The 27,591-nt window shown below is 42.4% G+C and overlaps 1 protein-coding gene across 1 annotated transcript; it reads right to left on the bottom strand.

Moving 5' to 3' along the window:
- Positions 1-325: 325 nt before the first annotated feature.
- Positions 326-27,375, bottom strand: LOC114638120 (cytochrome P450 4X1). The gene is made up of 12 exons (XM_028786500.1): positions 27,199-27,375; positions 17,927-18,068; positions 16,926-16,970; positions 14,819-14,946; positions 12,403-12,530; positions 12,171-12,325; positions 10,706-10,806; positions 9,998-10,188; positions 4,460-4,593; positions 3,306-3,370; positions 1,722-1,804; positions 326-500 (listed from the first exon to the last, which is right to left on the bottom strand). Exons 1-12 carry the CDS (start codon positions 27,373-27,375, stop codon positions 326-328), a joined length of 1,524 nt encoding a protein of 507 aa, XP_028642333.1.
- Between the last annotated feature and the right edge of the window lie 216 nt (positions 27,376-27,591).

Below are 27,591 nucleotides of genomic sequence, written 5' to 3'. Positions count from 1 at the left end.
ATCAGCAAAAACAACCTCTCTTAAGATAGCTTCCAGAAAAACATCACATGGCATAACTGCCTCTCCAGTGAACTCAGAAATTCCCACTTCAGATAAGCTTGATAATAACCATTAGAAAATAATTTAACAATCTCCCCAAGTTATACATATCCAGGGTGACATGTGTTACCTGAAAATATCTTTGGCTAATGTACAGCTGTAGAAATGCCCCAACCCACAGTCCTGCAACTCTTCCACCAGTCTTAGATTCTTCTCCATTTGCCTGGACCATTGGCTACAAAACAAACTTAACAACAAACAGAAATTTAGTCATTTCCCCTAGTATCTAACATTTAGAGAGTTTCTTCAGGTGTAAATAGATTCCATGCTTGGGTCTGAGGACAGTGTGGTTGGAGAAGCCTGGAGGTCTGGTGAGGTCTGGGGCTACTTGGAAGCGGAGCAGAATCAAAGCGATGGCCACCTTTAGCTCTAGCATGGCAAGCTGCTGCCCGATGCAGTTCCTGTAGACACCGAAGGAGAGAAAGAGATAAGTTTCTAGAATAATAAGTCTGGAATCCACAGCTCCTTAACAGTTTCCTCTGATTGAAACGTTCTCTGCAGTAGGAAGGGAAGGGACTTATGAAACTCCAGAGGTGAACAGACTTCAGGCTGTGACTTGGGAGATTCATGAGGCCCCTTCCCAGAGTTCTAGAAGCAGTAAAGAGCTGCTGGGAAGGAGACTGACCAGCTGTGCTACCCAGAATCCTCTCAGACTTGTTCAGATGCCTGCAAGTTGTGCAGAGAGCTCCAGGGTGACAGCTTTTGTGAACAATCACTTGTGCTGGCTTGGGCTGTTGGGTGATGCAGCTTGTGGTGGTTGGAACAGAAATGCCCCCAATAGGCTCTTATGTTTGAATATTTGGCCCACTGTTGATAGAACAGTATGGGAAGGATTAGAAGGTGTGTCTTGTTGAAGGATGTGTGCCTCTGGGAGATGGGCCTCACCATTCCCAGTTAGTCTCTCTCTCTCTCTCTCTCTCTCTCTCTCTCTCTCTCTCTCCTTCCCTCCCTCCCTCCCTCTCTCCCTCCCTCTCTCCCTCCCCCCTCCCCCCAAGCTTGTAGATCAGACATTAGCTCTCAGCTGCTACTGCTCCAGTATCACACCTGCATTCCTGCTGCCTTGCTCCTGTTCATGACAGTCATGGATTCACCTTCTGACTCTGTAAGCCCCCACTAAACTCCTTGTATAAGTTGTCTTGGCCATGGCGTCTCAGCAAACTAGATTCTAATACTTTATTTACTTTGGTCTGTTGGGGGTAATCTTTCTGGGGTGAGTAGATATGTTTGTGTTACTTCTTCCTGGAAAAAAAGTCTCTTATACCATACAACAGTAAAGCAGAGTTTTCCACACCAAATATCATTGAAACTGTTGGACTTTATGTTTATAGCTTTCCCTGCAAGAATTTGGACTTGGAGGTTCTGATATGATGTCCTCCCTAGAGTAGGTGGCAGTTGGAGTCACGCACAACATATTTCTCCTGTAAGGGGAGGTGACATTGAGCCTGTGAGCAATATTTATACTGCAGGATTGCTTCCTGAGGCTTGACTCACATGGGCTGTGACAGAAAGAGGCAGTTTTTTGTGAAGAGATGGGTTCTGGGAAGGAATTTATGAAGCTGAAGGGCTGATAGGCATAAGTAAGCTTTTTGTGCAAATTTTCCACAGCTTTAAGTTCACCTTACCTTGGACCACTGGAGAATGGTAGGAAGGCACAGGGATGTCTCTGATCAGAATTCTCCTTAGTGAATCTCAAGGGGTCAAAGACCTGAAACGAGAAGACACCCCTGTCTTGCCAACAGCACATTTTAAAGGTACTACTTACTGCTGATCAACAAAAACACACACCACAGAAGCAATTTAAAACATTCTGCTGCCCACATGCTAAGAAGACAACATTACGTTTTGTTTTGTTTTTGTTTTTTTTTCCTCAGAGAGGGTTTATCTGTGTAGCCCTGGCTGTCCTGGAACTTGATCTGTAGATCAGACTGGCTTCAAACTCACAGAAATCCATCTGCCTCTGCCTCCCAAGTGCTGGGATTAAAGTCATGTACCACTACCCTGTGGCTTTTTTTGGGACAACATTAATTTTAATAATAGATTTCATTGAACAAACGCTTATCATGTACTCAACATATTAGGGAAATATCTCACTTTTGAGAGATGCACACATCTCTCTTTTTCAAGAATATTTCGCTTTGAGAGAAGACAGAGTTGTCTTCAAACTCTGCGTTGTGATTCCAATTAGCCAACTTGCTCAGTGGTCACATGAATAATGACTCTATAGTCTTGGAGGGCGTGTCTGGCTCTTGCTCAACTTGTCTGCTAGCCAGTCTAAGAGTTCACACACTTAGAAGCCAAACCCAAATGAGACGTAATGGTCCAGCTTCCTAGTCTACAGAGTACATCTAAAGCCCCAACAGTTTACACAGAACACTAATACTTGTGTTTTGAATTTCAAGAATATTAAATCAAGTCAGGCTTGCTACACATCTCCTTGCCTGTCCCTGTCCTCCTTTCTCTTTTTCTGAGCCTGTTCTGGCCCCAAGGCAGCTGGCTCTTGTAGTTTCCAACTGGATTTTGATAATACAAAGCATTGGTGGGGATCTGAAGACTGGCTGAAGAGAGTTTGGGATGTTGACTGTTCATCGGCTCCTTCCTGCTGACAGTCTTAAGTTGGCAATATCTCTACCACATAGGCTTATCTGATGTTTCCTCTTTAGCTGCTAACTCTTTCCCCCCCAGGTTCTGTAACCCTTCCTTCTGGGGCTTATCAGGTCTAGATAAAGATAAATGGTTCTGAAAGCTATCCATTCTCATTTGCTTTCCCTGAACTCTGCCCATAGCATCACAAATATATATATATATTTACATATATTTACGGAGTGTTGGAGCTGAGCACCAGGATCTTGATTGCTTCATACAATAGAAGAGACACTCTGCTGACCAGCCACAGCCCTGCAGATATCATCCCCTCCACCCCCCCCCATCACAGGGGTTTGGAAGAGCTTGTCGGGTGAGGGAGTGAGACAGAGACAGTGACAGTTGGGAGCAGATTGTGGGGCTAAGGTCTTTCAGATCGCAGTAAAGATAAAGAATATGAGGTGAGGACGGGATCGTTAGCAGGGGAGTTTTACACATTTCTAACTTTTATGTTTGTTTGCCTAGTGTTATTTACTTTCACGGTACAGCCATTTGCATGATTAGCTGTGGACCCATGACTCACTCAGCATCACTCTCTGAAACATATCCACAGAAGACAATCTTACCTTTGGGTCTTTCCAGACAGCAGGGTTGTGGTGGAGACCCCAGATACTAAGAACCACAGTCATTCCTGAGGCAGAAGGGAAACAGAGCAAAGGCTGCTGTAGTGTGCTCTCTGTCAAGACTTTTTTTTTTCCAGGAGAAAAGAGCTAGCTAGCTCCTGCTGAGCTGTGTGCCAATGCTCCACCAGGGAAAGACAAGGTGGAGATGGGCTTGGGTTTAAACTTCAGTTTTCAAAGCAGTTATTTATTTAATTCATAATGTTATCCTAGGAAGCTGTCCGTGTCCCACCAAAACACTAAACTGTGCTTACGTTTTCTGCTTTGTTTGGAAATTGCTTAATTATTTGTTAACAGCTAGACAGTACTTCATAGAGACAGTTCTGTTATTCTACCAGTGACGAGTTTCTCTTGGCACTGTTCATTTGTAAAAGGTGGAGACTTGGGACAAATATTGATATGGTTGGTCATTTTCTTATCCAAAATAGTTCTGGTTTTGTCAACAAGATTACAGAGGTTGAAGGGTTGGCCTCAGTTCTCCTGAAGACTTGTTGATACTAAAGCACAGTGAAAGAATGTCTCAAGAGATCCTACTGCCACTTACATGCCCTGCCCAGACATGTGTACATGGCTTAGGAAGTACAAGGTCCCTATGAGTTTTAGCTTTGCTTCATGTCTGATAACCTTTTGTGCATATATGGGATCCCCAATGGGTTTTTGGAGAGATTAAAAATATTGTACAAGTGCTTGTAAACTGTAGAGTACTGACCACATGTCTGTTCAGATTACACTCCAAGGGGAAAATGAGAAGTATTATTCCCTTCTAAGGTTGATATGGTGATAAAGACTCTCCTTCTTACATTAATATAGTGACGCTCATGTCCTATGGATCTCATACTCAACCTCACAAATAATGTCATAGAGATAATGTCCCATAATGGATGAAATCCTTGGTTGGGGTTCTTAAAGTGAGGTTGAAACCTAACAGCTCTCCAGTTGGTTATATGGCTTAGGAAGGTCACTGAAGCTCATACATGATTGAGGAATTATCCTCTGAACTTTCAGTAGCTGCCTAATTCCAACCCACAGGTTCCCCAATGCTCTAAATCCTGCAAATCATCATCACTGCGAACTTCATAATCTCATGCTTAGGAGAAGACCTGCAGGCAGCGAGTGTCCATCTGGGAGGGTAAGGGGCTTGCTAAGTTCCCTGGAGATGGATGGGACGGGAGGAATCAAGCGCAGTGTCTCCTTGATGCACATTGTGGTGTATGGCATCTCATCCAGCTGTTCCCTGTGAGGACAAAGGAGGAAGGAAGTGACTTAGACTTCAAATCCACTTTGTATTGGTTGTTCTCTATTTGAGTTATTTCCCTGGTAGGCATTACTGCTGGGGTAAAGTGATTTTTGTCTACGTTTATATAGTACAATGTTAAAGTGTAGTCTTTCCTGTTTCCATGTCAACTGAAGTCCCAAAGGTGATAGACACACAGATATCAGATGCCTAACAGCAAGATTTCTGAAAAGCAGTGTTATAACCCTTAGCTCTTCATGTAAAGCAAGAATGTACAAGGAACAGCTAAAGACTGAAGAAGAGGCTAAAGAAGTTTAAGAGAGAAAAAATCATTTAAAGAGAATTGTTGAAATGTTGAAGCACCTTGGAAAATGGGATGGGGTGTTACTCATCTTAAGCAAAGGAGACTTACTTTGGGTCACTTAGAGGATTTGACATGTGCTTCCTGGAGTTTGGGGAGAACAGAATGAATGACAAGTGACTCAGAGCAGATAGACTGGCAGGGGTGAGTAGCAGAAACAAGGTAGAGATTCACAGGACGTCCGGTGGATCGGTGAACTGACGGGAGGAGGGAGAGCTGCAGACCAGCTAGTGAAACACTGTGTCCAGAGTTCCCCTGACCCATGAGTCACCTCTAGAAAGTTCCAGGAAAAGAGTCTCAATATGCCTGTAGATGTAACAGTTGAGAGAAAGGAGGAACACAAAGTATTTGCCAAACCTTTGGCATGACCATGGTAGTTCCTGCTGCTTTCCCTTTTATACTGGATTTGATCATTTCTGACGGGCTCAGGACATCAGGGTAGGGAGAAGCTGGTCAATAAGATAAGCCAACAATAAACCCTTCTCACTCTACTGGCTTCTTGGATGAAGGTGGGATGGAGGGAGAGGCTCCAAGTGGATGGACCTGTGGATGATGATTTGAGATGCCCTGGACTAGACAGGTTAGTCACTGGCATGGGAGTGGCTTGTGATGTACGGAGACAGGGCTCTATGAGACTCTTCATCTATGAGATGAAAAGAACTCTCCCCACAGAGTAAGTCTGAAGTGAGAGCAGGAAAGACGAAAGGGTCTGTTTGCATACTAGCAAGTCAAATGAGATCAAGAAATGGCTGCACACATTTGGTCATTTTGCCTAATCTCATTCCTAACTCTTTTTCTGACAAATTACTTTTGGTATTGGCCTTGTAAAAATGTAAAATTTAAGTTCGATATTCTTTCCCCATCAAGGCCAGGGAATAAAAGAGTAATTGTGTCTACTCTGGACTTAACATAATTAAGAAAAACAAATTTGCCCATATTGATGTAAAAGCAAAAAAGAATTTTGGTTGTTGTTTTGAGACAGGGTCTCATGTAGTCCTCAATGACCTGGAACTCTCTGAATAGACCAGTCTGGCCCTGAACTTACATATACCTTACTGAGAAAAGAATTTTAAGCCAACATAGAAGTGGCCTGACAAGGAGCCAAAGAGAGAAATTGCTTAAGATTTTCTGAAGGCCACATGTAAATTTCATTAGTGAAAACAGTAGGTATGTTATAGAGTATTTTTTAAAAAAATGTGTTCTGAGACTGGAGATGGCTCATCAGTTAAGAGTGTTTCCTGTTCTTGCCTGGAGATGGCTCATCAGTTAAGAGTGCTTGTTGTTCTTGTCAAAGACTTGCATTCAGTTTTTAGCACCCATGCCAGATGGCTTACAACCACATCAGCTGCAGAGGATCTGACACCCTCTTTTGGACTCTATGGTACCTGCACTCATGTGTGTAAACCTTCACATTCACATAATTATAGAAGAATAAATCTTTGAACATGTGTTTTTTTCTTGTTGTTTTTATTTTGTTTTTGCAGTATTTCCCTTTCTTTCCTTAAAAGACAGAATAGTTAACAGATCATCTGGACTTTTTTTCTCCCCAGCCTGGCCAGGATCAATGGCTGTTTTTAAATTTAAACCAATCAAGGCTAAGAAGAGTCAACACTAAGTTTCTTTCTTTTTCTTTTCTGTTTTTTCTTTTCCTCTTTTGTTTTTTGAGACAGGGTCTCACTGTGTAGCTCTGGCTATCCTGGCACTCACTATGTAGCTCTGGCTATCCTGGCACTCACTATGTAGCTCTGACTATCCTGGCACTCACTATGTAGCTCTGGCTACCCTGGCACTCACTGTGTAGCTCTGCTATCCTGGCACTCACTATGTAGGCTATAGTGGTCTCATATTCACAAAGATCTGCCTACCTTGCTGGGATTAAAGGCAAGCAGCACTGTACCCAGGTTTATTTGTTTCTTAAGTCGTTACAACAGACTAGATCAAGCATTGAATTCAGGCTGGAAACATACATACCAGTCTTCCAAGTTTAGTGAATAAATAAAAACAGACTAGTCAGTGAGATGATGGGACAGGAGGCCCCATCACTTGGACCCCCCTCTCCCCAGCAACACTAATTTCACAAACCAAAGTGCCTTTGTGTGAGACAATGCTTGATCTGGCGAACTACTGTGAAGCTGTAGTAATAAAAAACAAATGGAACAGGTGGAGAGCCTGGAATTCCACATCTATACCTGCACCCGCACCCGCACCTGTTCCTACACATGTACTTATGGACAATGAATCTTCAGCAAAGGTACTAAGACCACACAATTGGGAAAATATTCAGTTTGGTGACTGAAGCTGAGAAAGCTAGATATACACATCAAGCATACAGTGAGATTCTTATCCTATGCACAAAACCCAATTCAGAATTGAATAAAGATTTAAAAATACTATCTGATTGTAAAACTACTAGAGAAACCAATGGCTGAGAGATGCTTGTTGACATGGGTCATTCCAAAGATATTCTGAGTTTTTCTCTTCAAAACATAAGCAGCAAAACTGAAAAAGGAGATGAGTTTACATTAAGTGAAAAAATTCCTTATTATGACAAAGAAAATAACAAAGTGATGACCTATAAAATGGGGAAAACATTTGCAAATTACACATATGATAAGGAATTAATATTCAAAATATATAAAGATCTCAATAGCTCAAGAAAACATGTAAACTGATTAAAATACATGCAAAGAAACTATGTAGGCAATTTCTCAAAAAGTGACCTACAAACACTTGACAGACATGTGACAAAAACTCTCAACATCCCAAATCATTAGAGAAATAAAATTTAAAGCTATCAGTGAGATATCACTTCACACATGTTAGAGAGAAGAGAGATAAATGTTCGTGAGGATTCGGAGGAAATAAGATCTGTGCACACTGTCAGTGTTAACATGGACCAACACAAGCAAATGGAAGGCAGCATTAAGTGCCTAAAAATTTACAAAAAGAAGTGACACATGATCCAGGAATTTCCTTCATCAGTATATATTCAGAGGCAATACTGTATCAGCCAAAGCTCTATTCACAACAGTCCAGATAGCTATCAGCCTGAGGGTCATCATCAGAGGAGTGAATAAAGAAATGTGGTACACACACAACACAGTGCTGTGTGCCAGTGAAAAGAGAGTCAGCACATGGATGGACCTTGGGGACATTATGCAAAGCAACATGAGCCAGACATAGACAGACACTTCCGAGAACCCAGTTACCCGCGGCTGTAAAGGAGTTGAGTCTTAGAAGAAGAGAGTAGGGTAGCGTCGATCAGGATTGTGACCGATAAGAGGCACAGAATTACAGTTAGATATGGAGGAGCTACATTGTTGTAATTGTACTTAATCATTTGTTGTATATTTAAAAATTGCTCAATGACTATATTTTAAATGTTTTCACCACAAAAATAGTTGCAGAGTTAATGGACATGCCTGTTGGTTTAGTTATTTCAAAATGCAAAAATGGGTCAAAATAGCATATTGTAAACTATAAATTTATATATACAAACAAACACACACACACACTTTTCAATCAGTACAAAGCCATTACTTAACATTGTATTTTGTGCTATATAGATGGCTTTGTGTGTGCATGCACATGTGCATGTGTGTGTATATGTGGTGTGTATGCCATGGCACACATGTGAAGTTTGGAGGCAACTTTGTGGAGTGAGTTCTTTCTCTCTGGATTCCAAGGATTAGATTCTGAACAGGCTTCTGTGGCTGAGCCATCTTGCTGGTCCTCTGCCTCTGGCTTTTTTTTTTTTTTAATGTGTATACTGGGGATCAAACTCAGGTCCTTATGTTTGTGCTTCAAGTGTTTTAGTGGCTGAGCCATCTTACCAGATGAAGGAGATTCTTCTCTCCTTAGATGAAGCTTTGAATTTACGGTAGAAAATGACTCTTGGTTCTTTACTTTTAACATGGAATTTCGTTTACCTTTAGAACTTGAAGTTTTGTTTTCTGAGCTAATCTTCGCTTGTGAAATGTGGCTCAGTGGTCTTTGGCATGCTTATCTTCTGTACCTTTGACTAGGGTAGTGGCAATGACTTATCAGGGATACATTGTTTCTTTCAAATAGCATGTCTGAGGAATATGTCCATTATCTAAAGTTTATTAGCAGCAAAATATGTTAATTCTGGTGAAGTAGAGTTGAAACTTTCTCCTAGTTTATTCTCCTAGACGTGTTGATCCTTAAGGGTCTCCCATCCTTGGCCAGGGTAGGAATCTGTCTTCTAAATCTGGTAGTCAGCAAATATCTCTGTCATTGCCCTTACCATGAGTACTTGAATTTACAGTACGATGCCCTCTCTCTTGCCTTATCGACTACAGATCACTGAGGACAAGGTCTGTACCAAACCTTAGTCATTATTTTAGTGTCTCCATTTTTAAAATGTCCTCAGTCTACCTTTTCTCTTCTCTGCCTCAAAACAGGGTTTCTCTGTGTAACAGCTCTGGCTGTCTTAGAATTTGCTTTGTAGACTAGGCTGACCTCTAATTCACAGAGATCCCCCTGCCTCTACTTCCCAAGTGCTGGGATTAAAGCATGTGCCACCTTACCTGGCAGTCTAAGTTTTCTAAAACTCAATAACTAAGTGTACTATTTAATATTGTGTTCAAAGTCTGCCCTCTCCTGAAGTATGACACTAGTGACCAGGTGGTGGGCTAGCATATCTACAGCCATCTTAATGTCTACTTCTCCAGCTTTCTCAGCACAGGAGTTTATGCGGAGCCTTGTCTTTGAAGCTCCAAATGCAAGCCTGAGGTCAGTTCCTCACTTCACATGTGCCAGAGCTTGAGTGAAAGAAACAAACGCAACATTGTATAGAAAAAAAATAGTGATGGATGACTTCTGGATAGTGAACTTCGTTTGCAAAAGATAGGGTTAACTCAGGTCACTCTTTAGAAAGAAGAGACAAGTGGCCTGTTTCCTCTACTTTGACATACCCATACCTTGGGACACTGTGGTCATTAAAGTATCAGAATAAGAAATAAGCAAAATCCCAAGAAGAGAGCTAGGGTGACATGACATACTCAGGGCTGTGGATCTTACCAGGTGATAGAAGACCCGTCTCCCAGGATGCTCCTGATCTCTGTCCGGCATTTGTCTTGATGCTCAGGGTTGAGAGCCAGGCAATAAAGGAGCCAGGAGATGCTAGCTGCAGAGGCGTCATGTCCTGCCCACATGAAAGTGTTCACCTCAGACCGAAGGTCAGCATCTGAGAAGGCTCTTTCATCTTCAGCCTACAACATCCAGCAAAGATTGCTGGATGAAACATGCATCACAGATATTTGGAGACACCATCAAAATGATAGTTTCACAGAAGGCTATAGTTTCAAATAAAGGCTTCGGTTTTAGTTTACCAACTACGTATACGAATCCTATTTTGCTCATAGCACAAAGGAGAACTAATGTTACAAAAGAAAAGCTTTTCGTAAGCACTTGGAAAGTTTCTTCACTCTTCCAGGTATTATCTAAATCCTCAACATTTTCTTTTAAAGTGCTTGTCCATGCTTCCAATTTTTCTGTGAATCTCTAAATTCAAGGTATTGCATAACCTCTAAATAAAGACAACCAGGTAAGTTAGTATTCACCGACTCCTAGCAGGACTCAGTCCACTGAGAACCAATTGCTCACAGCAGTCTATTGCTAGGATTTAACCAAAGAGGTTTATTCTGTCTTCCTGTCCTGATTCCATTCATCCACCCTCCCACACAGTTGGTAGCTGTTTGAGCTGGTCTAGTCTTTTGGTGCATTTACCTGGGCAGAAAAAACAATATCCAGAAAATTTTGAGACATATGAGTGTCATCCTGTTTTACTCGATTCTTGAGGATTTTCTTTCTGTCCTGGATCATCTTTTCTGCATAGAGTAACAGGTCTTCATTACCAAAGGGGACAGCTAAGTCAACCAAAGTCAAATACATTATAATGCAACACAGTGTCCACACAAAGTGTCACATCTGTGTTCAGAGTCCAGAGTGGGTACATCTAAATACATTAAACTTGTATGAGTGGTTTACTTTCCATCAATAGACAACCCTTTACAAAAGTTTCAAATGGAAGAGACCAAAAATTAGTTTCTACCAGTAGACAAGCAAGATGATTACAAACTTAGATGCAAGTGGCCAGTTTTCTCCCCAGTCTTAAATCTTGTTTTCATAGAAATTATCCAATGAGATCAATTACCCAACATACACAACTAAAGGGGTTAAAAGCAAGTAAGCAAACAGACAGACAAAAACAAAACATGGGACAGACAGAACATGTACAACCACGTTTCACAAAATTACTTTGTTTTCTGTCTTAATTGGGGTCAATTTTGCTATTTGAATTTACCATACAATATACATCTTATGTGAATTTAGATGGAAGTAAGTAAGATAGTATGCCTTGATTTTCAAAAACATTTTCTACACAGCATGGCTTTAGCTTCTCATCCATGTTCATGGAGGCAAAGCTTTTTGAACTCAGCAAACTCAGAAAAAGATATGAAAGAAGGAGAGAGAGAGTAGCTGGAAGAGGGGATTCAGCAAGAGAGGGATGGGAACAAGAGAAAATAATGTGGGAATGAAGATAATCAAAATCGTATACATGTATGAAATTGTGAACTAACTTACTGTTGGGGGCTGGACCAATATAGCTCAGTGGTTAGAGCATTGGCTACTTTTCTAGAGGACTCAGGTTTGAGTCCTAACACTCACTTGGCAAAACTCCAGGCTGGCCTCGAACTTACAGGAACCACCTGCCTCAGCCTCCTGACTGCTGGGATAAAGGAGATGTACCACTCCACCATATCCAGCTTTTGTGTGTCTTTTGAATACATACTTACATCTACTCGTTCCTACATGCCTATGGCATGTATGCATTTTAGCTTGTGATTATTACTTAATTTACTGCACAAGAAAGCCACATGTAATGTACATTTTGCAAACTTAAATGCTCCATATATATATATATATATATATATATATATATATATTACTAATATATATATATTAGTAATAATTGCATACAATAAAATTGCATAATACATGCATAATGAGGGAGCACACTTATCTTAAAGAACAGAAGTTGCAATTATTTGAGCAGTGATCATATAAAAGCTCCGTTAAGAACTAGAGTTCTTTTCTTGCTTACCATGAAACCTATCCTTCTACACATATGATGGACATGGTGGTGCATGGATTTGGGCTACCCACACCCAAGACATGCCTGTGTTTTTACCTGTGCATTGATGTATCACTTTGCCTAACTCCTGGAAGCAGTGGCCCTTAGGACTGAGTTTGAAAATTATGTCATGATGATGCCAGAAATTGTACAAGCGAGAAGATATGATTTCACCAAGTTCAAATGTTGCCTTCACATAAGACTCATAGGTGCTGGAAGAAAACCATGGAGCCATGGGTTAATGATTGACTCAGACCACAGAGAACTTGTTTACTGTCCCATCACTGACCCGTTTATCTGGCAGTTGGTTTCCTGGCCAAAAGCACATTTCATTATGATGTCCAGGGCCATCAAGTTGATGTGTTCAAAAACCTCGATGGTTGTTTCCTGAGTGGTCCACGTCTTCTCCAATTTATCCTGCCAGAGGAGGCCAAGATCAATATCATCACCATCATCAAATGGCCTTTACTTGACTGCTTTTCCCCTTATTGTCTCAGGGACAAAACCCTGACCTGACAGGAACTGAAGGCCAGGAGTAAATCGCCCATGTGTTTATTCTGGGCATGAGGAAAGGAAGCACACACTAGGCCAGTAAGAAAGAGCGTGACACGCACTTCATGTCTGGCAAATGGTCTTTCAACAACTGTCTCAGTTCTGCAACAAATGGTACAGAGTTGCACACACCATCTAAGTAAGACTGCAACATGTGGGGTTTCTCGGGGCTCCCTCCATCTTGCTAGATACCCTATCACACCTCGCAAACATCACACCCACACCACACGTCCAGTAAACTCAGAACGCTTTTCAAAATCATCTTAGATTCAGCTATGGACAACACCAGTAGACCTGCTAACATGGAAGGGGACGTCTGAGGCCCCAGTTTTAGATGAGGAACTACAGGCAAGTAATGGCTGATGGGACCAGGCAAAAAGTCTCCCCTAGGAATGAGCCCCTAAATGGTTATTCAATACCAAATGGTCAGTTCTGAAAACACATACATACTAGCAACACTAAATGGATGTATTTGTATTTATTTATATATACATGTAACTGTAATTATTAAAGAAAAAGATCATAGATTTGAGAGGGAACAAGGGATGATAACACGAAAGGAGTTGATGGGAGAAGGAAGAGAGGATGCAATAATTATATTTAACTCAAAAATTGCAAATAAAAACAATAACACATATTTCTGATTCTTTTTTCTTTTCTTTTTTTTTCATTTTTCATATTTCTGATTCAAACATTAGGAATAGGAAGAGTTCTGGGAAAGGAGTTGCTGAAGGGAGCTGGCTCTTACTTCCTCACAGAAAGAGGCCTATTCACACAGCCTGAACTGTGTTGTCTGACTGCTAACCTGCCCAAAGTGCCCATCCTCCAGTTATAAATGCGTTTATCACAACAAACACTTTTTGTATAAAAATACAAATGAATGGAAATGTTTAAATTTAGTTTAACCTATGTTGTGGAGCACCTACAGGTGTCAGCCTAGGTGCTGAATGCTGAGTACCTACAGGTGTCAGCCTAGGTGCTGAATGCTGAGTACCTACAGGTGTCAGCCTAGGTGCTGAATGCTGAGTACCTACCGGTGACAAATTAGGTACTGAATGGTTGGAGACTGAATACAAAGCAGAATTTGAAAGTCTTTCACTGAAGTGTCTACTATTTGGTCAGATGGCTTATAGCTAAAGGGGTTAGCCTTTTTAAAGAATCAGTTTTTTTAATGAGTATATATTAGTTGTACCTATTAATAGAATTCAGTGTGATACTTCAACTCAGGCATTTGAGGAGAGCTGACGAGTCCATGTGCTAGGTTTGGAAGAAAGGAACTTGTGGTGCTCTGGAACCATTCGGCAGAAGGAGGAAGTATGTGATCAGGGAAACGTGGGCTTGAGAAATGCATAGGGCAGAAACAAGGGGATGAAGTGGTCACTGGCAGAGCTGAACTGTTCCAGGCACTGAGCAGAGCTGAAGAAGACGCTATCCCCCACCTAGCTCCCTGTCCCCATCCTCTTTCTTTGAACCTGGTGTTCTCCCAGTCTCTGCCTTGAGAACTCCTTCCTACTGATGTCCCACTCCATTCCTGCAGAAGTTTGTCCCAGCCCCAAGCCTGTAACAACTGTTTCTTGGGAACAGAATATGGGCTTGCATTTAAGGAAGGAAATTTGGCTTTGTGGTATTTGAAGTGTATGAAGAAGCTATTAGTTGTCTACTTTTAACATTAAAAAAGTGAAGCCTCTATGTCAATAGAGCTTTTGATAAAACTCATCTCTAAACCAGAAAGCCACGCATGAGGGGTGGCCCTCGAAGGCCCCTTTGGAAGGTACCACTCACCTAAAGATCCCCACTACCTATGAGAGGCACTTGCCCTTTCCTCAGTCCTTTGCTCATATCACTCTGCCTAGGGGCTTCTTGTTCTGCAAATCAGCTTATATTTGTGGTAAATCTGAAATTTGAAGCCAGTTAGCTGCACGTAGTTTCCTTACCTGTCTTCCACAGTACCTGCTATCTGAGTCTTACTACCACATAGTGTTAGACTCTAAGACAGAGGACCCTCTCTTGTATTTTAATCACCTGAAGAAGTCAGGAAAGGCTTACATAGACATCACGACTCAGTGGGTACTTGCATTATGATTAGTTTCTAGAAATTAGCTTTGATTTTTCTCGATCCACTATATGAACGTCTAACCTAGTGTCTCACTTACCAGCATCACGTTCACAGAGTGGGCCGTCGTGTCCACACACGGTTTCAGGATGTCCTGATGGAATGCAGGAGTTAGGAGGCAGCGGTGTTGAAACCACCTGGGCCCATCTAAATTCAGGAGTCCTCTTCCTTGAGGAAGAAAACGAACATAACCTCATGCACTTTATTAGGTGAGGGGAGATGAGGAACACAGACAGCCTAATACCACTGGCTCAGGAGCAGACATGAAGTAGTAGTGAAAAACAAGAAGCTGACAGATGAGGACGGTCAGCTCTGATGCTCACACAAGGGTTAACGTGTTTAACGCTGTGAGAAAGTGTTCCAAAGCCTTAAAGGCCCTGAGGCCTGATGAGCCTTAGTTCCACAGTGATGGAATGTGGCATTTTGCATTGCGTATTCAATGAAGGCACACACACAAGGCATTTAACCTCAAGGTAAGACTTTTAGGTTTGAATAACATAATTTACACTTTTTAATTAACATTTTTTCATACAATGTATTTTGATCATAATTTTTGGCCTCCCCAAACTTCTCCCAGGTCCTTCCTCTCTGCCTACTCAACTTTATGGTTTTTTTCTCCTTTCTCTCAAAAAAGAAAAACATCAAAAACCAAAAAACCAAAATCAAAATGGACAAAGTAGAGGAATTAAATAAGATGAAACCAAACCAAATCAAAGTGCACAATAAACCACGGAGTCTGTTTTATGATGGCCACCTACTCTTGGGAGTGGACCCTGCCCTGAAATGTGATTAAGTCACACAGTAACACTCCACTGGAGAACACCGATTTTCCCTCTTTCAGTATTAATTGCAAATGATTTCTAGGTTAGTGTGGGACTTTGTGGTCATTTCTCACTCTCAGTGCTGGGATTTTGTGAATGACATCCCTTTCTGAGTGCTTACAAAATGCCAGGTTCATGGCATTTGGTTTGGTGACATTTGGTTTGGTGCTCTTAGAACGCCAGCTGTTGTATAAGGTGCTGGGAATGCGGCGTTCACCTCTCAGCAGCCGCAGCACTGACTCTCATGATCATTTCAAAGATGAGAAAAATGAGTCTGAGAGAGATTAAATTTCTTCCCTAAGCTCATGCTCAAGTAGTCTATTGGCACGAAAAGCAGCTTGTGAGTCTACGGGGCTCTGAATCCAAAGCCTATACTCTTTCACTTAATTCCTTCCTGGTCTAAAATAAATATCAATGGCATGAAGAAAGCAGCTTAATTTATCTGATTGCAGGATGAAGCCAAACTGCCTGTCAGAGAAAAATTTTACTGAGAGGTATATAAAAATAAGAGAACTCTGAAAAGAAAGGAAAAATATAAGGGCACATGAGAGAAGATAAGATTAAATCCTCCCTTAGTGGAGCTAAGACTGAAGAGTTCATGTGTTTCCTTGAAAATGGGACTTGAAGGAGAGAAACAGGCAAGGACGCTTTCTGTGACATTTTGCTGGGTTGACCTTTGACACTGGATTGACCTTAACTGTCTCCTAGATGGCTCTCCTCATAGATCTTACTCTTTAGAAATGTTGTGTGTTCATGTGTTCATGTGTCATCCACTGTTTTGTTTTGTTTTGGTTGTTGTTGTTAAATTGAGATAGAGTCTCTCACTAGCTTGGAATTTACCAATAGGTTAGGTTGGCTGTCCAGCCCAGAAACCTGCCTATTCTTGTTTTCCCAGGATTATAAGTCCCTGTTTTTTTGTTTGTTTGTTTGTTTTGTTTTTGTTTTTGTTTTTTTGGTTTTTTTTTTAATGTGGGTAATGGGGATTGAATTTGTGTCTCCAGATTCCAATTTTAAACTTTAAAAATAATATTTTTAGATGGGAATACAAAACACTGGCTTGCATCATGGAATTTTCATATTTACATGTCATTACACTCGGTGTTTACTTGGTGTTTACTCCCCCTCTGCCTCTACCCCCCACTTCCCTTGTGTCCCCTGCCTTCTCTGGATTGTTCTCTTCCTTCTCCCACATGGTCCCCCACTCTGACTCATGTCACATGTACTTGATGTCCCTTTCTTGATGCTTTTGAGTTCAGATATGAGTCTCTTTGGAATGCTCTGCTATGGAAGAGTGACTTGGAGTGAGAATGGGTGGCACATACATACCAATGCACGGAGTCATGAGCTGCTGCAGATACTGGGTCTTTGGGTCTGCAGAACCAAGAAGAGGAGAGCGCATTAGGGAAAACACTCATGACTAGTTCAAGTTGGGGAAGGCTCTCTTCCTTTGCCTGCACTCAGTGCAGAGAGTGGGCAAGAGGGAATCCCAGCTCACTTTCTATAGCCTTAGAGGCTGGGAAAACCCAAGTCTTGACTCAGTTCTGAGAAGAACGAGTTCCAGGACCTAAGCTCATGTTCTCCCTGGTTGCTATTCCCTTCAACAGTGCTGGCTCACTAGGGCATGGACAAGTTTTCAGAATGGGTGTTAGGATGTGTGTGCTTGTTGGAAAACACCAGATAGTGAAGTACAAAGGCCTCTTGATATGCTTGCAATTAATGGAAATAGCAGAGCTCAAAATGGCCATATTATGAAATCATTATTTCATATTATTATTATGTATTATTTTATATATTATATATTTGTTATATATTATATATGTTATTATGTATTATTAGTATTATGAAATCATTTGAATAGGAATTCTGTAAATGGATAGAGTGGATGGATGGAGGGAGTGGCCTCTCCTCTGCAAAGGAAGAGAACAATTTGAACCATAACCAAGAGTCTGGGCTGGTAAGTGAACGCTCCATCACCTTAGCTTCTGTTCAGACCCACAGAGGTAGGGTTCTGATTTCCTCTGGAGACTTAAGCTCATAATGCAGTGTGAATCAGTGTTGTTGACTCAAAAGTCCCCAAAGCAAGGAGACAAAGGAAGCCTCTGGCCATGCTGCTGGGGCAGCTGGGATTTATGGGGCCCTGAAGCCAAAACTAGACAAGGAACTGGGAGGTACATGGGACTTCCCCTTGCCAGGGAAGATCTGTCTCTTGTCCATACTTGCTCAGACTGTCTTCCAGCCCCACAGCTAATCATTGCTTTAGACTGGGCCTGTGCGTCATGTGGATCTCCTAGCAGGATTAGGACTCAGATTTTCATCTCATTCCTTACCTGTTCTGCTCAGAAATATCTTTGCATAGTCTGGATCATAGATGTAGAAAAATGCCTGGAAGGGCCCTATCCAGCAGGGGAAGGCACAAGGGTACTTTTTGACAATCTCATCAAGAGTCTCCATATTATCCTCCTGAAGAAACTACAGTAAAAAAGTACAGGAGATCAGAGAGTCAGTGGGGCTGGCATTGAGTTGGCTTGTTTTACAGACACATAGGGTGAGTTCATGGCCCACACTGGGCTGCACAGCAGAGAGACCTGACTCCTTTATGTAGGGAGTTGAAAGTCTTTCTCTAAGATCTCTAAGCTTGGGGATAATGTCCTAAACAAGGCTAGTGTATTTGGTTTTTCAGTTTAAACACATGTTCCACCATTGGACCAAATCCTTGCCATGTGACACATCCTGTGAGCTTTGTCCAGCAGAGGGTGAGATGATGAAATCCCCCCTTCTCTCTCTCTCTCTCTCTCTCTCTCTCTCTCTCTCTCTCTCTCTCTCTCACACACACACACACACACACACACACACACACACACACACAAACAAACAAACACACCCACCGAGGACATCACAGGCCTAGAGGAGGGGTAGAGCTGCCTGGCTGCAGAGTTTGTTTTCTTATGCTGGAAGCTACCAGCTTTCTGTTGGTCAAATGAACATGACCACTGTTCCTTCTCCCTTTTCTGTTCTCTGACTGCTAATTAGTGATTCTTTCTCATGACATTAACAACAAACACTTCTCTCTACAAACCTGGCAACTCCTACAAAAACATCCAGTTCTTTCCCTGCAATAGCAGAGAGGACTTTGAAACAAACACATAGATAAAACTCTTAGCTTCCAGAATCTATCTTATTTCTTTTGTGAAGATAGGATCTCATATTGTAGCTCAGGCTGGTCTTGAAATCACACCAAATCCTGCCTCAGGATCCTGAGTGCAGGGTTATAGAAGTGAGCTATCTATCATACATGGTCATCTACCTGCATTTATAATGCAAAGTACAAATAACACTGCTAGAGAGGGACTTTTGTTTCTCTCTCTTTTCTTTCATATATATATATATATATATATATATACATATATATACACATATATATACATATATATACATATACATGCATATATATACATATATACATCATATTGCTATGTGATATGTATACATGTGTATATGCATGTTTGAATACATACCTGTGTATGGAGGTGCACATACATATGTTTGCATATTCATGAATAGGCCTGAGGTTGATGTTGGGACACAATCATTCCTCTTCAATCTTTAGTTTTTTAAAGATTTATTTGTATGCATACTAGTTTTGTCTGCATGTATGTATGTGTAGCACATGCATGCCTGGTGCCTGCAGAATCAATAGATGATTGTGAGCCACGATACAGGGGCTGGGAATTGAACCTGAGTCCTCTGCAAGAGCAACAAATGCTTTAAATTGTGGAGTTACCTCTCCATCTCCTTCATTCTTATACTCTGATGGAGGGTCTCTAAACAAAACCCAGAGCCTTAAACAAAACCTAACTGGCATTTATATAGGTTCTGAGCATCTGAACTGTGGTTCTCTTGCTTTCAAAGCAAGAACTTTACTCACTGTGCCATCTCTCTCACCCATACCTTTCAGGTACAAGATTGCTAGTGGCTTAAGTACTCCCTGTAAATTACTGAAAATAAGATTTTCTTGCATCTACTTATGGTGTATGCTTGTATGGTTGCGATTCCTAAACACATTTGAACACAGTCATGGATATCTCCACCTTGGAGGAGATCTAAGGCTGTTGAAATTCTTCCTTGTGTGACTTCACACCATGTGCTGTGGTATTATTCTAATCCTCAGAAGAGGCAGAAAATAGCCATCCAGATCTTGTGTTATCAGTCAACTACTCTCATCCATGAACTTGTCTCTGGACCTAAACCTAGGCCTACTAAAAGGTCAAGATCTTAAAGACCTAGGTCCTGAAATGATGCTGCTCTTCCCACCATCAAGTCATCATGACGTTTTCTAACAGTGTAAACACTTATTAACTCACAAGCAGAGAGCATTTATGGAGGGCCTATAATGTACCAGATAATGAATAGTCAGAAGCAGCTTAAGGGAGGATTAATTTTGGCTCACAGCTTCAGGGGATACAGCTCATCATAGCAAGGAAGGTATGACATTATGTCTCACTGTTTGTCAGCAGGAGCTTATGGATTGTTCAAATCATGGAAAGCCAGTGAACAGAGACAACAGGACTGGGAGCAGGCTTGGGCTATAAGCCTCAAAGGTTCTCCTCCAATGACTTATGTCTGCCAGCCAACCTCTCTAAACTGCCACTGGCTGGGTAGTAGGTGTTTAGACATGTGAGCATATGTAGATATTTTAGATCTAGACCACAACATGAAGCTCAGGCAAGTTCTTGTTGACTCTGGAGTGGTCATGATGGAACTTAACATCTGTGGGGCTGTGGAATCCTGGGTGGTCAGCCACGCCCCCAGAACCCAGAGACCTAACATACAGCCCTTGCTAGGTCACGTAAGGCACGGGTCTCTGCCTCAAGATTTACATATTACCTAAAAGCCCTGCCCGCTTCCAATATAAGCAAACCCCTTCTGACATTTTTTGGGAGAGCTCGCCAGCATCCAAACTCATCGTTATGTCAATAAATCTCCACGTGTCTCTTGAAATCCTGGACTCATTGTGTAAGTCAAAGTCCGCGCAGGGGGGGTCAGGGGGGAGAGAAGCCTTTTCCGCCCTCCCTTGTGCTCTCTGTACTCTAGCGGGCCGGGGGACACTTTCTCCTGACAACAACGGCCCATGCACCGCCTTTGCGGGGCCCCTGGCCCCCGCCCTGTCTCACGTGCCCGGCGTCCGTGAGCCGCCCCCCCACCCGCTGCTGAGCCCCAGCTCGCGCCCAGGCGCGAGCTTTGACCAGCAAACATCTTAATTCACTAAGTGACATATGTCAAGTCCTGTGTGAGAGGAACAAAAATGGTGTTAGAACTCATGGAATGCAGCCCACTGGTTGGCACAATCATGATGGATGTGCCTTAGAGAGGCAGAGCCCCGAGAACTACGTATCCTGAGGACTTCATGCTGGTGTGGAGCATGCCTCTGCTTGTTGTACTCAGAAGCTTGACATCCTTCCTAGTCTATGTGATGTGTGAAGATTCTAAGGGGATTTCTAGCTCCCCACTGGACAGTATCATTGGCAATCACAATAATAGTGCTTAATCTTTCTTAGACATTGCTGCTGGAAGAATTTAATAATTCAATCACTATGCTAGGAAAGAACACACACACACATATTTAGCAATGACCACTGTACTTAGAAAGAATTTGGAAAATTAAATTGTTAGTGAAGTTAGGTTAAGATGTTTTTGCTAGTGGCTCTGATGTAGAAAATCTTAGGGAGCAATGTGAAGTTCAGAAAGGCACACTCTTAATAGTTAAGCTAGGGAATTTTTAAGGTCAAGAACAAGAACAATGGCAACTGTACCTCTTTTGCTAAAGCTGGGCTGTTGGCCAAGATAATGATTGATTTATTGTATGAATTTTTGACCTCAGCTTCCTGATATGATTTAATAAAAAATTGTTAATGAGTAGATACGTACCCTGAGGATTTAGAGTAGACACGACTGATTGTTTTTTACATAAAAGTTTAGATTTGTGATTTTTTTAAAAAAAATTGTAAGATTATTTTTTAAGGTAAACAATAAAATAATTGATCCTTTCTTTGTAACTACAAATTGCAGCCTGCCAGTAAGAAAAACTGACTGAGAAAATTACCTTGCTTGTTTATACTTTCTCAATCTATAATAGGTTGCTTAGTTGTGAATGTATGTGGGTTCTTGGGAAGAGTTTTCTTTTAACATGTACTACGTAATGTTTTTCATGTAAGGTATTGGAGAAACAATTTTTTAAAAAATAATCATTCACTAAAAGAAAAATAGAATGTAGTCACGTTGTAATTTCTATACAGCTTGAAAGAGTTTTCTGGTGCATACAAGCTGCGGGAGAATAAAAAGCTGTTGCAGTTTGCTTGTTGGAGCTTGTTGAAGTTTGCTTCATCTGTCCAGTGTGTGTGCGTGTGCATGTGTGTGTGTGTGTGTGATTCTTTCCCCTCTTTTTTCCTTTCTTCTTTTATTTAATGGCCTTTTCTGCCCCCCCGCAGGAGTTTTTCCCACCAGCCTCTTCCTGCCTCCAAAGGAATTCTTTGTTGGCCCCCTAGGGAGCGTCCTTGCCCTCAACTCTATCCCCTGCCTCAGTTTACCCTGGACGTCAAAGCTGGTCTTTGACAAATATGTTTTCAGTTTTTTCACTCATTAAACAAGTTTATCTCTCCAACAAGTCAATAATATGTTATACTGTATGTAAATAAACTAACGTTTCCAACCAAAAAGACAAACATTGCCAGAATGCACAAAAAACTATATATGTATTGACAGAAGATAATTTCTAAAAGGCCCTACATGCCTGGGAAACTCTGACATACTCATATTACCAAGGAAAGCTAGTGTAACTTCACCAGTGTGAGGTATGGCAGGCTTTAAGGCAAAGATTCTCACATAATAAAAGGGATATTTCACAATAACAAGAGTAGTCTGTTAGGAAGACAGCTAAACATTTGTGTGCACGCTAGATAATAACTTGAGAACTGATAAGGCAAGAACAGATGATAGAGTAAAGCCCAAAGACATCCACAGCCAAAGCCGCAAGTCTGGTTATAGCACTAGGCAGTCTCCACAGGCCAGTCTGCAATGAGACAATCACAGAAATCAAGGGTACTTCCAACGTTTGCAGCAATTCAACTTGTGACTTCTTGCAGACTTTACTGAGAAAAAGCAGAATGGAGATAAGTTATTTCTTTGCCTTTTGTGAGAATCACCTCTTTAATACTTCATTCTCAGTAGTTGGTAGGGTAGAGCTGTGAGATAATTTTCAGATTTTTTCCAGCCTTCAGTGGAGAACTTCTTAATTAAATTCTGGAAAGCGTGGGGTTGAAAATTAACTCTAATGAGATACAGAGTAAACAGAAGTTGAGGACTGAGAAGGTTAGGAAGAGTGAGTTAGGTGTGAAGGAGAGACAGGTTGAAGGAAGTGCTGGTGGAATCTCAGGTCTCTCTTCAATCAGCATAGACTTCAGTTGCCTAAAGGGACTTAATGAGAAGAGTTTGCTCTCTACACAAACCAAGCCAGAGAAACTTGGAGGTTAGAAGAAACTAGGCACTGTGGAAGTTAAGAGTGAGACATTGAACCACAATAAGGACCTAGGTAAAGGCTGTCTAACAAATCAGATGTCCTAGCTCTTCACCTCCTTACTCCAGAATGCCAAGTCACCAGGCATCCTCCTACGGAGCAGAAAGGACAGTTCTTCTGTAACTGTAACTGTAAAAGGATGATAGATACTGATGGTTCTGCTCCTCCCACAGTGACTTTTACACATTACTCTTTAGGAACGTTCTCTCTGAGTGCAAAAGACTTCCAAACCTCTGTAGCGTCTCATAGGATAAGAAAATACAGCCTCAAATCCCATGACATTTGAGGACAGCCCCTATCATGGAAAACACAAAGCTAAATGCACTGTGGTAGCCACCAACAAGATGGCCTCTAAGATCCCATCTCTGTGCTGTCCTCTCTCACAGTGTACCGGGATTTGTTGATGTGACCAATTACTCACAGCAGAAGTGGTGGCAGATAAGTTCCAGCTAGGTTTTAAAAGATTGCTGCCTCTTTCTTGACTTTTCCATCTTAACCTCTCTCCTCTTGTCCTGGGGAAAGGAAGCTGCCTTGTTGACAGTAGGAGGGCTAACTTTTCTCTTGTTTGGAATAGAAGGTGTTCAAGGATGTGGGGATTTTGATGATAAAACCAAGAAACAACCAGGTATCCTGGGACAAATGGGCACTGTACTATAAGTAGCCCTATGGAAAGAACCAGTACAGGGAAGCAAGGCTGCCAAAACCCATCAAGAACCATGTGAGTGAATTTGGAGGTGGGTTCTGTCTATCCAGTCGTTTAGACAGTTTCAGCCCTTGTCATTTCCATACAACCTTGTTAGAGACCTGGAGTTAGTGTCACCCAGCACTTGGAAGTCATTACTGAATCCCCAGCCCTTATACAAACTGCATGAAATAAAAATTGTTGTTTTAAGCTGCTAAATTTGAGAGAAACTTGTTAAAGATAACAATATACAAATAGGAAGGAAACAAAAGTATGCAGGGGTTAGAAAATTACAGAAAACTACAATACATCAGGGAAGATATGACATAGAATATGAATGTGCTCTGTGTTCTTCCACTCTGCCTCTGGACTTGATTTCATGAATGGCTCTGGTCAATCAATGTGAGTACAGCAAATGTGGCTGAGAGGTTTACAAACTGCTTGCAAGGCCAGATTTGCTCACTTGCTATCCTGGAACCTTGACACCAGGTAAGCGGGGTCAAGCTATCCAGCTATCCAGCTGAAAGATAATACAGCAGGCAGAAGAGACCAAGGAGTTTAGAATAACGGCCAGCCTTTATCTAACCTGCTGTGAACTGTGGCACATTAGTCAGCCTAGCCAAAGTTACTTAGAAAAATTTTGACATTGCTCAGCTCAAATGGCCAACCCAAACAATACTGAGCTTAAGAAATAGCTATTGGGAGGGGGGCTACATCCTGTGACCAGGCAGGATCCCAGGTGACAATAGGGACACCAACCCATCCACAAAACTTTTGACCCAAAACTTATCCTGTCTACAACAGATGCAGGGATTGGGGATGGAGCAGAATCTGAGGGAATGACCAACCATAAACTAGCCCAACTTGAGACCTATCCCATGGGCAAGCACCAATCCTTAACACTATTAATGATACTCTGTTATGCTTGCAGACAGGAGTTTAGCATAGCCGTCTTCTGAGAGGTGTCATCCATCAACTGACTCACACAGGTGCAGACACCCACAGCCAAACAGTGAATAGAACTTGGGGACTCTTATGGAAGAATAGGAGGAAGTATTGCAGTCCCAAGGGGATAGGAACTCCATAGGAAGACCAACAGAATCAACTAACCTGTACCCTTGGGGCTCTTAAAGTCTGAACCACCAACCAAAGAACATACCCGGGCAGGACCTAGGCCTCCCTGCACATATGTATCAGATGTGCAGCTTGGCCTTCATATGGGTCCTGGAGTGGGGGCTATCCCAAACACTGTTGCCTGCATGTGGGATATGTTCTCCTAGCCAGGCTGCCATGTCTGACCCCAGTGGGAGAGGAAGTGCCTAGCCTCACAGAGACTTGAAGTGCCAGGGTGGGGGTGGGAGATACCCAGAGGGGCCCCATCCACTCAGAGGAGGAGGGGAAAGGGAATAGGGGAAAGATTGTGGGAGGGGGTGATCAGGAGGGGGGCAATGAGCTGGATGTAAAATGAATAAGTAAAAAGTAAATAAAAATACCTTAATAATAATAATAATAATAATAATAATAGAAATGGCTATTGTTGCTGGGAGGTAGTGGTGCATGCCTTTAACCCCATCACTTGGGAGGCAGAGGCAGGTGGATCTCTGATTTGAGGCCAACCTGGCTTACATATTGAGCTCTGGGGCAGCCAGGGCTACACAAAGAAACCTTGTTGTATGTGTGTGGTGGGGGAGGGGAAGAAATGGCTATTGTCAAAGTGTGATGTGTTTATGTAATATAAGGTAATTGGTGGAAGAACAAATGGAGGATAAGACAGAACTCATGGAAACTAAAATTGTGACAGCCAGATTAAAAACATATTTTTTCAGATGTCTCAATAGTTAAAAGCATTTACTATTAACACAGGGGACCTGGATTTGGTTCCCAGAATCCACATGGCAGTTCCCAGCCATCCATAACTAGCTCCAGAAGATCTGATGTCCTCTTTTGACCTCTGTGGGTACCAGGCACATACATGATGTGTATACACACATCCATGCAAAAACACTCATACACTTGAAATAAATAAATCTAAAAAATTCAATGATACATCTGCTGGGTATATGCCCAAAATAAATAATTACTATTTCATTAAGACATCTGACTTCTATATTCACTATGGCATATATTTCTAATTTATAATGGCTGACTTAGGAATCAGCCTAAGTGTATATTACTGGATGAATGAAGGCAGAAAATGCTGTCGCTAAGCGTGGTGGCTCATGCCTGTGATCTCAGCACTTGGGAGGCAGAGATAGAAGGATCACTGCAAGTTTGAAGACAGCCTGGGCTACATAGTGAGTTCCAGGACAGCCTGGGCTATAGTGATTGTCCACATCAAACCTGAAATCCAAACTCCCAAACAATCAACATATATAAACAAAGAAAAGAGAGAGACAAAAAAAGAAAGACAAGACAAGAAAGCGTGGTTTATGTGCATCTGAGTGTACTTGAAGGAACCCTGAGTCAGCAGACGGCACATGGGTATGGTAGGTACATGGCAGAGACATAGTCTAGGAAACCGAGGAGCAAAAAACCCAGTGCAAGCTTTCCAGCCCACCCATTCCTGGAGAATTTGTGCAGGCTCTTCACAGAAGCGGTTCTTCCCCCATCCCCGGCCCCCGGCCCCCGGGGGATCCTAGGAGGAGGCACATCATCCTTCCCAACGCAGGATTTTCATTTTCTCTTAGTGCTCAAGTCTGTACCTTACTTAGGCCACTCAGGGAAAAGACTCACTTTCTTTTTGTAGACCTAGGACTTATCACACACAGCTGCTATTCCCAATGGGTTAATAGAATTTATCGGTCTGGGTAGGGAGTGGATTTGAAAAGCAGGAGACATGGAGCAAGTGATGTTCGATCTCCTTGCACTCAGCAAACCTTCCTCATCCAGAATCCGCAGAGCAATGGGGTGTGGCCACTCCCGCCTCTACAGGAAGCTTTAAAAAGACAATTATATTTTCTTTCCTTGTCTGAATGGACCAAGGGGGCCAATTATTGCGTTCACTTTTGCACATTTTCTACAACTAATAAGGATGAGTTAGAGCAAATACTGAGTTTTAAACAATACACGTAAAAGACATACCAAGATAACTGAAGACTGAGCTGACACCTAGTGTTCTTTTACAATATTCAGGCTTCCCAAATAACCCCGTCTCTAGCAACCCTTCCCTTGGTGGGTGGGGATGAGAGAGTCCCTAGTTTTGCAGAGGAGCTGAGAAGCACCCCACCCTCTCCCACCCCAGGGCTGGGAGTCCTAGAATAGCTCAGAACGGCATAGGAGGGATGGAAGCAGCGGCTAGGTTGTGGGCTTCCTCTGCAGCATCCTGCGGCTCCCCTCCCTCCATCTACCTTCTGGTGTCCCAGGAGCCAGTGGGCAGGAGGCCCCGGGAAGGGGCGCAGGTCGCGCAGCAGCCGCTGTCTCCGCAGGTAGAGCTTCATGGCCTGCATCAGTACCAGCGCCAGGCAGAACACCAAAGCTAGGTGCAAGGGCCGCGCCCAGCGAGTCTCCAGCCAGGAGGCCTCCATGACTCCGAGTTCGTTATCCTGCGGGCAATGGGTGGGTGGAGGATATGGTGGCGGTGGTGGGAAGCTCGTAGCTTTCTCCAGCCCGGAGCTGGCGTGAATCACCCAGCCCCCTCCTCCATTGAGCCCTGGAGTAACTGAGGTGGGGGGAGGGGCAGCTCCTGCCTGGGAAGAAGATGCTGGTCCTTCGGGATTTCCAACCCGCGCTAACCATTCACT

This window comes from Grammomys surdaster, unplaced genomic scaffold (genome assembly GCF_004785775.1).
Source record: "Grammomys surdaster isolate TR1022 unplaced genomic scaffold, NIH_TR_1.0 100, whole genome shotgun sequence".
Classification (NCBI taxonomy): domain Eukaryota; kingdom Metazoa; phylum Chordata; class Mammalia; order Rodentia; family Muridae; genus Grammomys; species Grammomys surdaster.
This window is presented reverse-complemented; position numbering and strand designations above follow the sequence as displayed.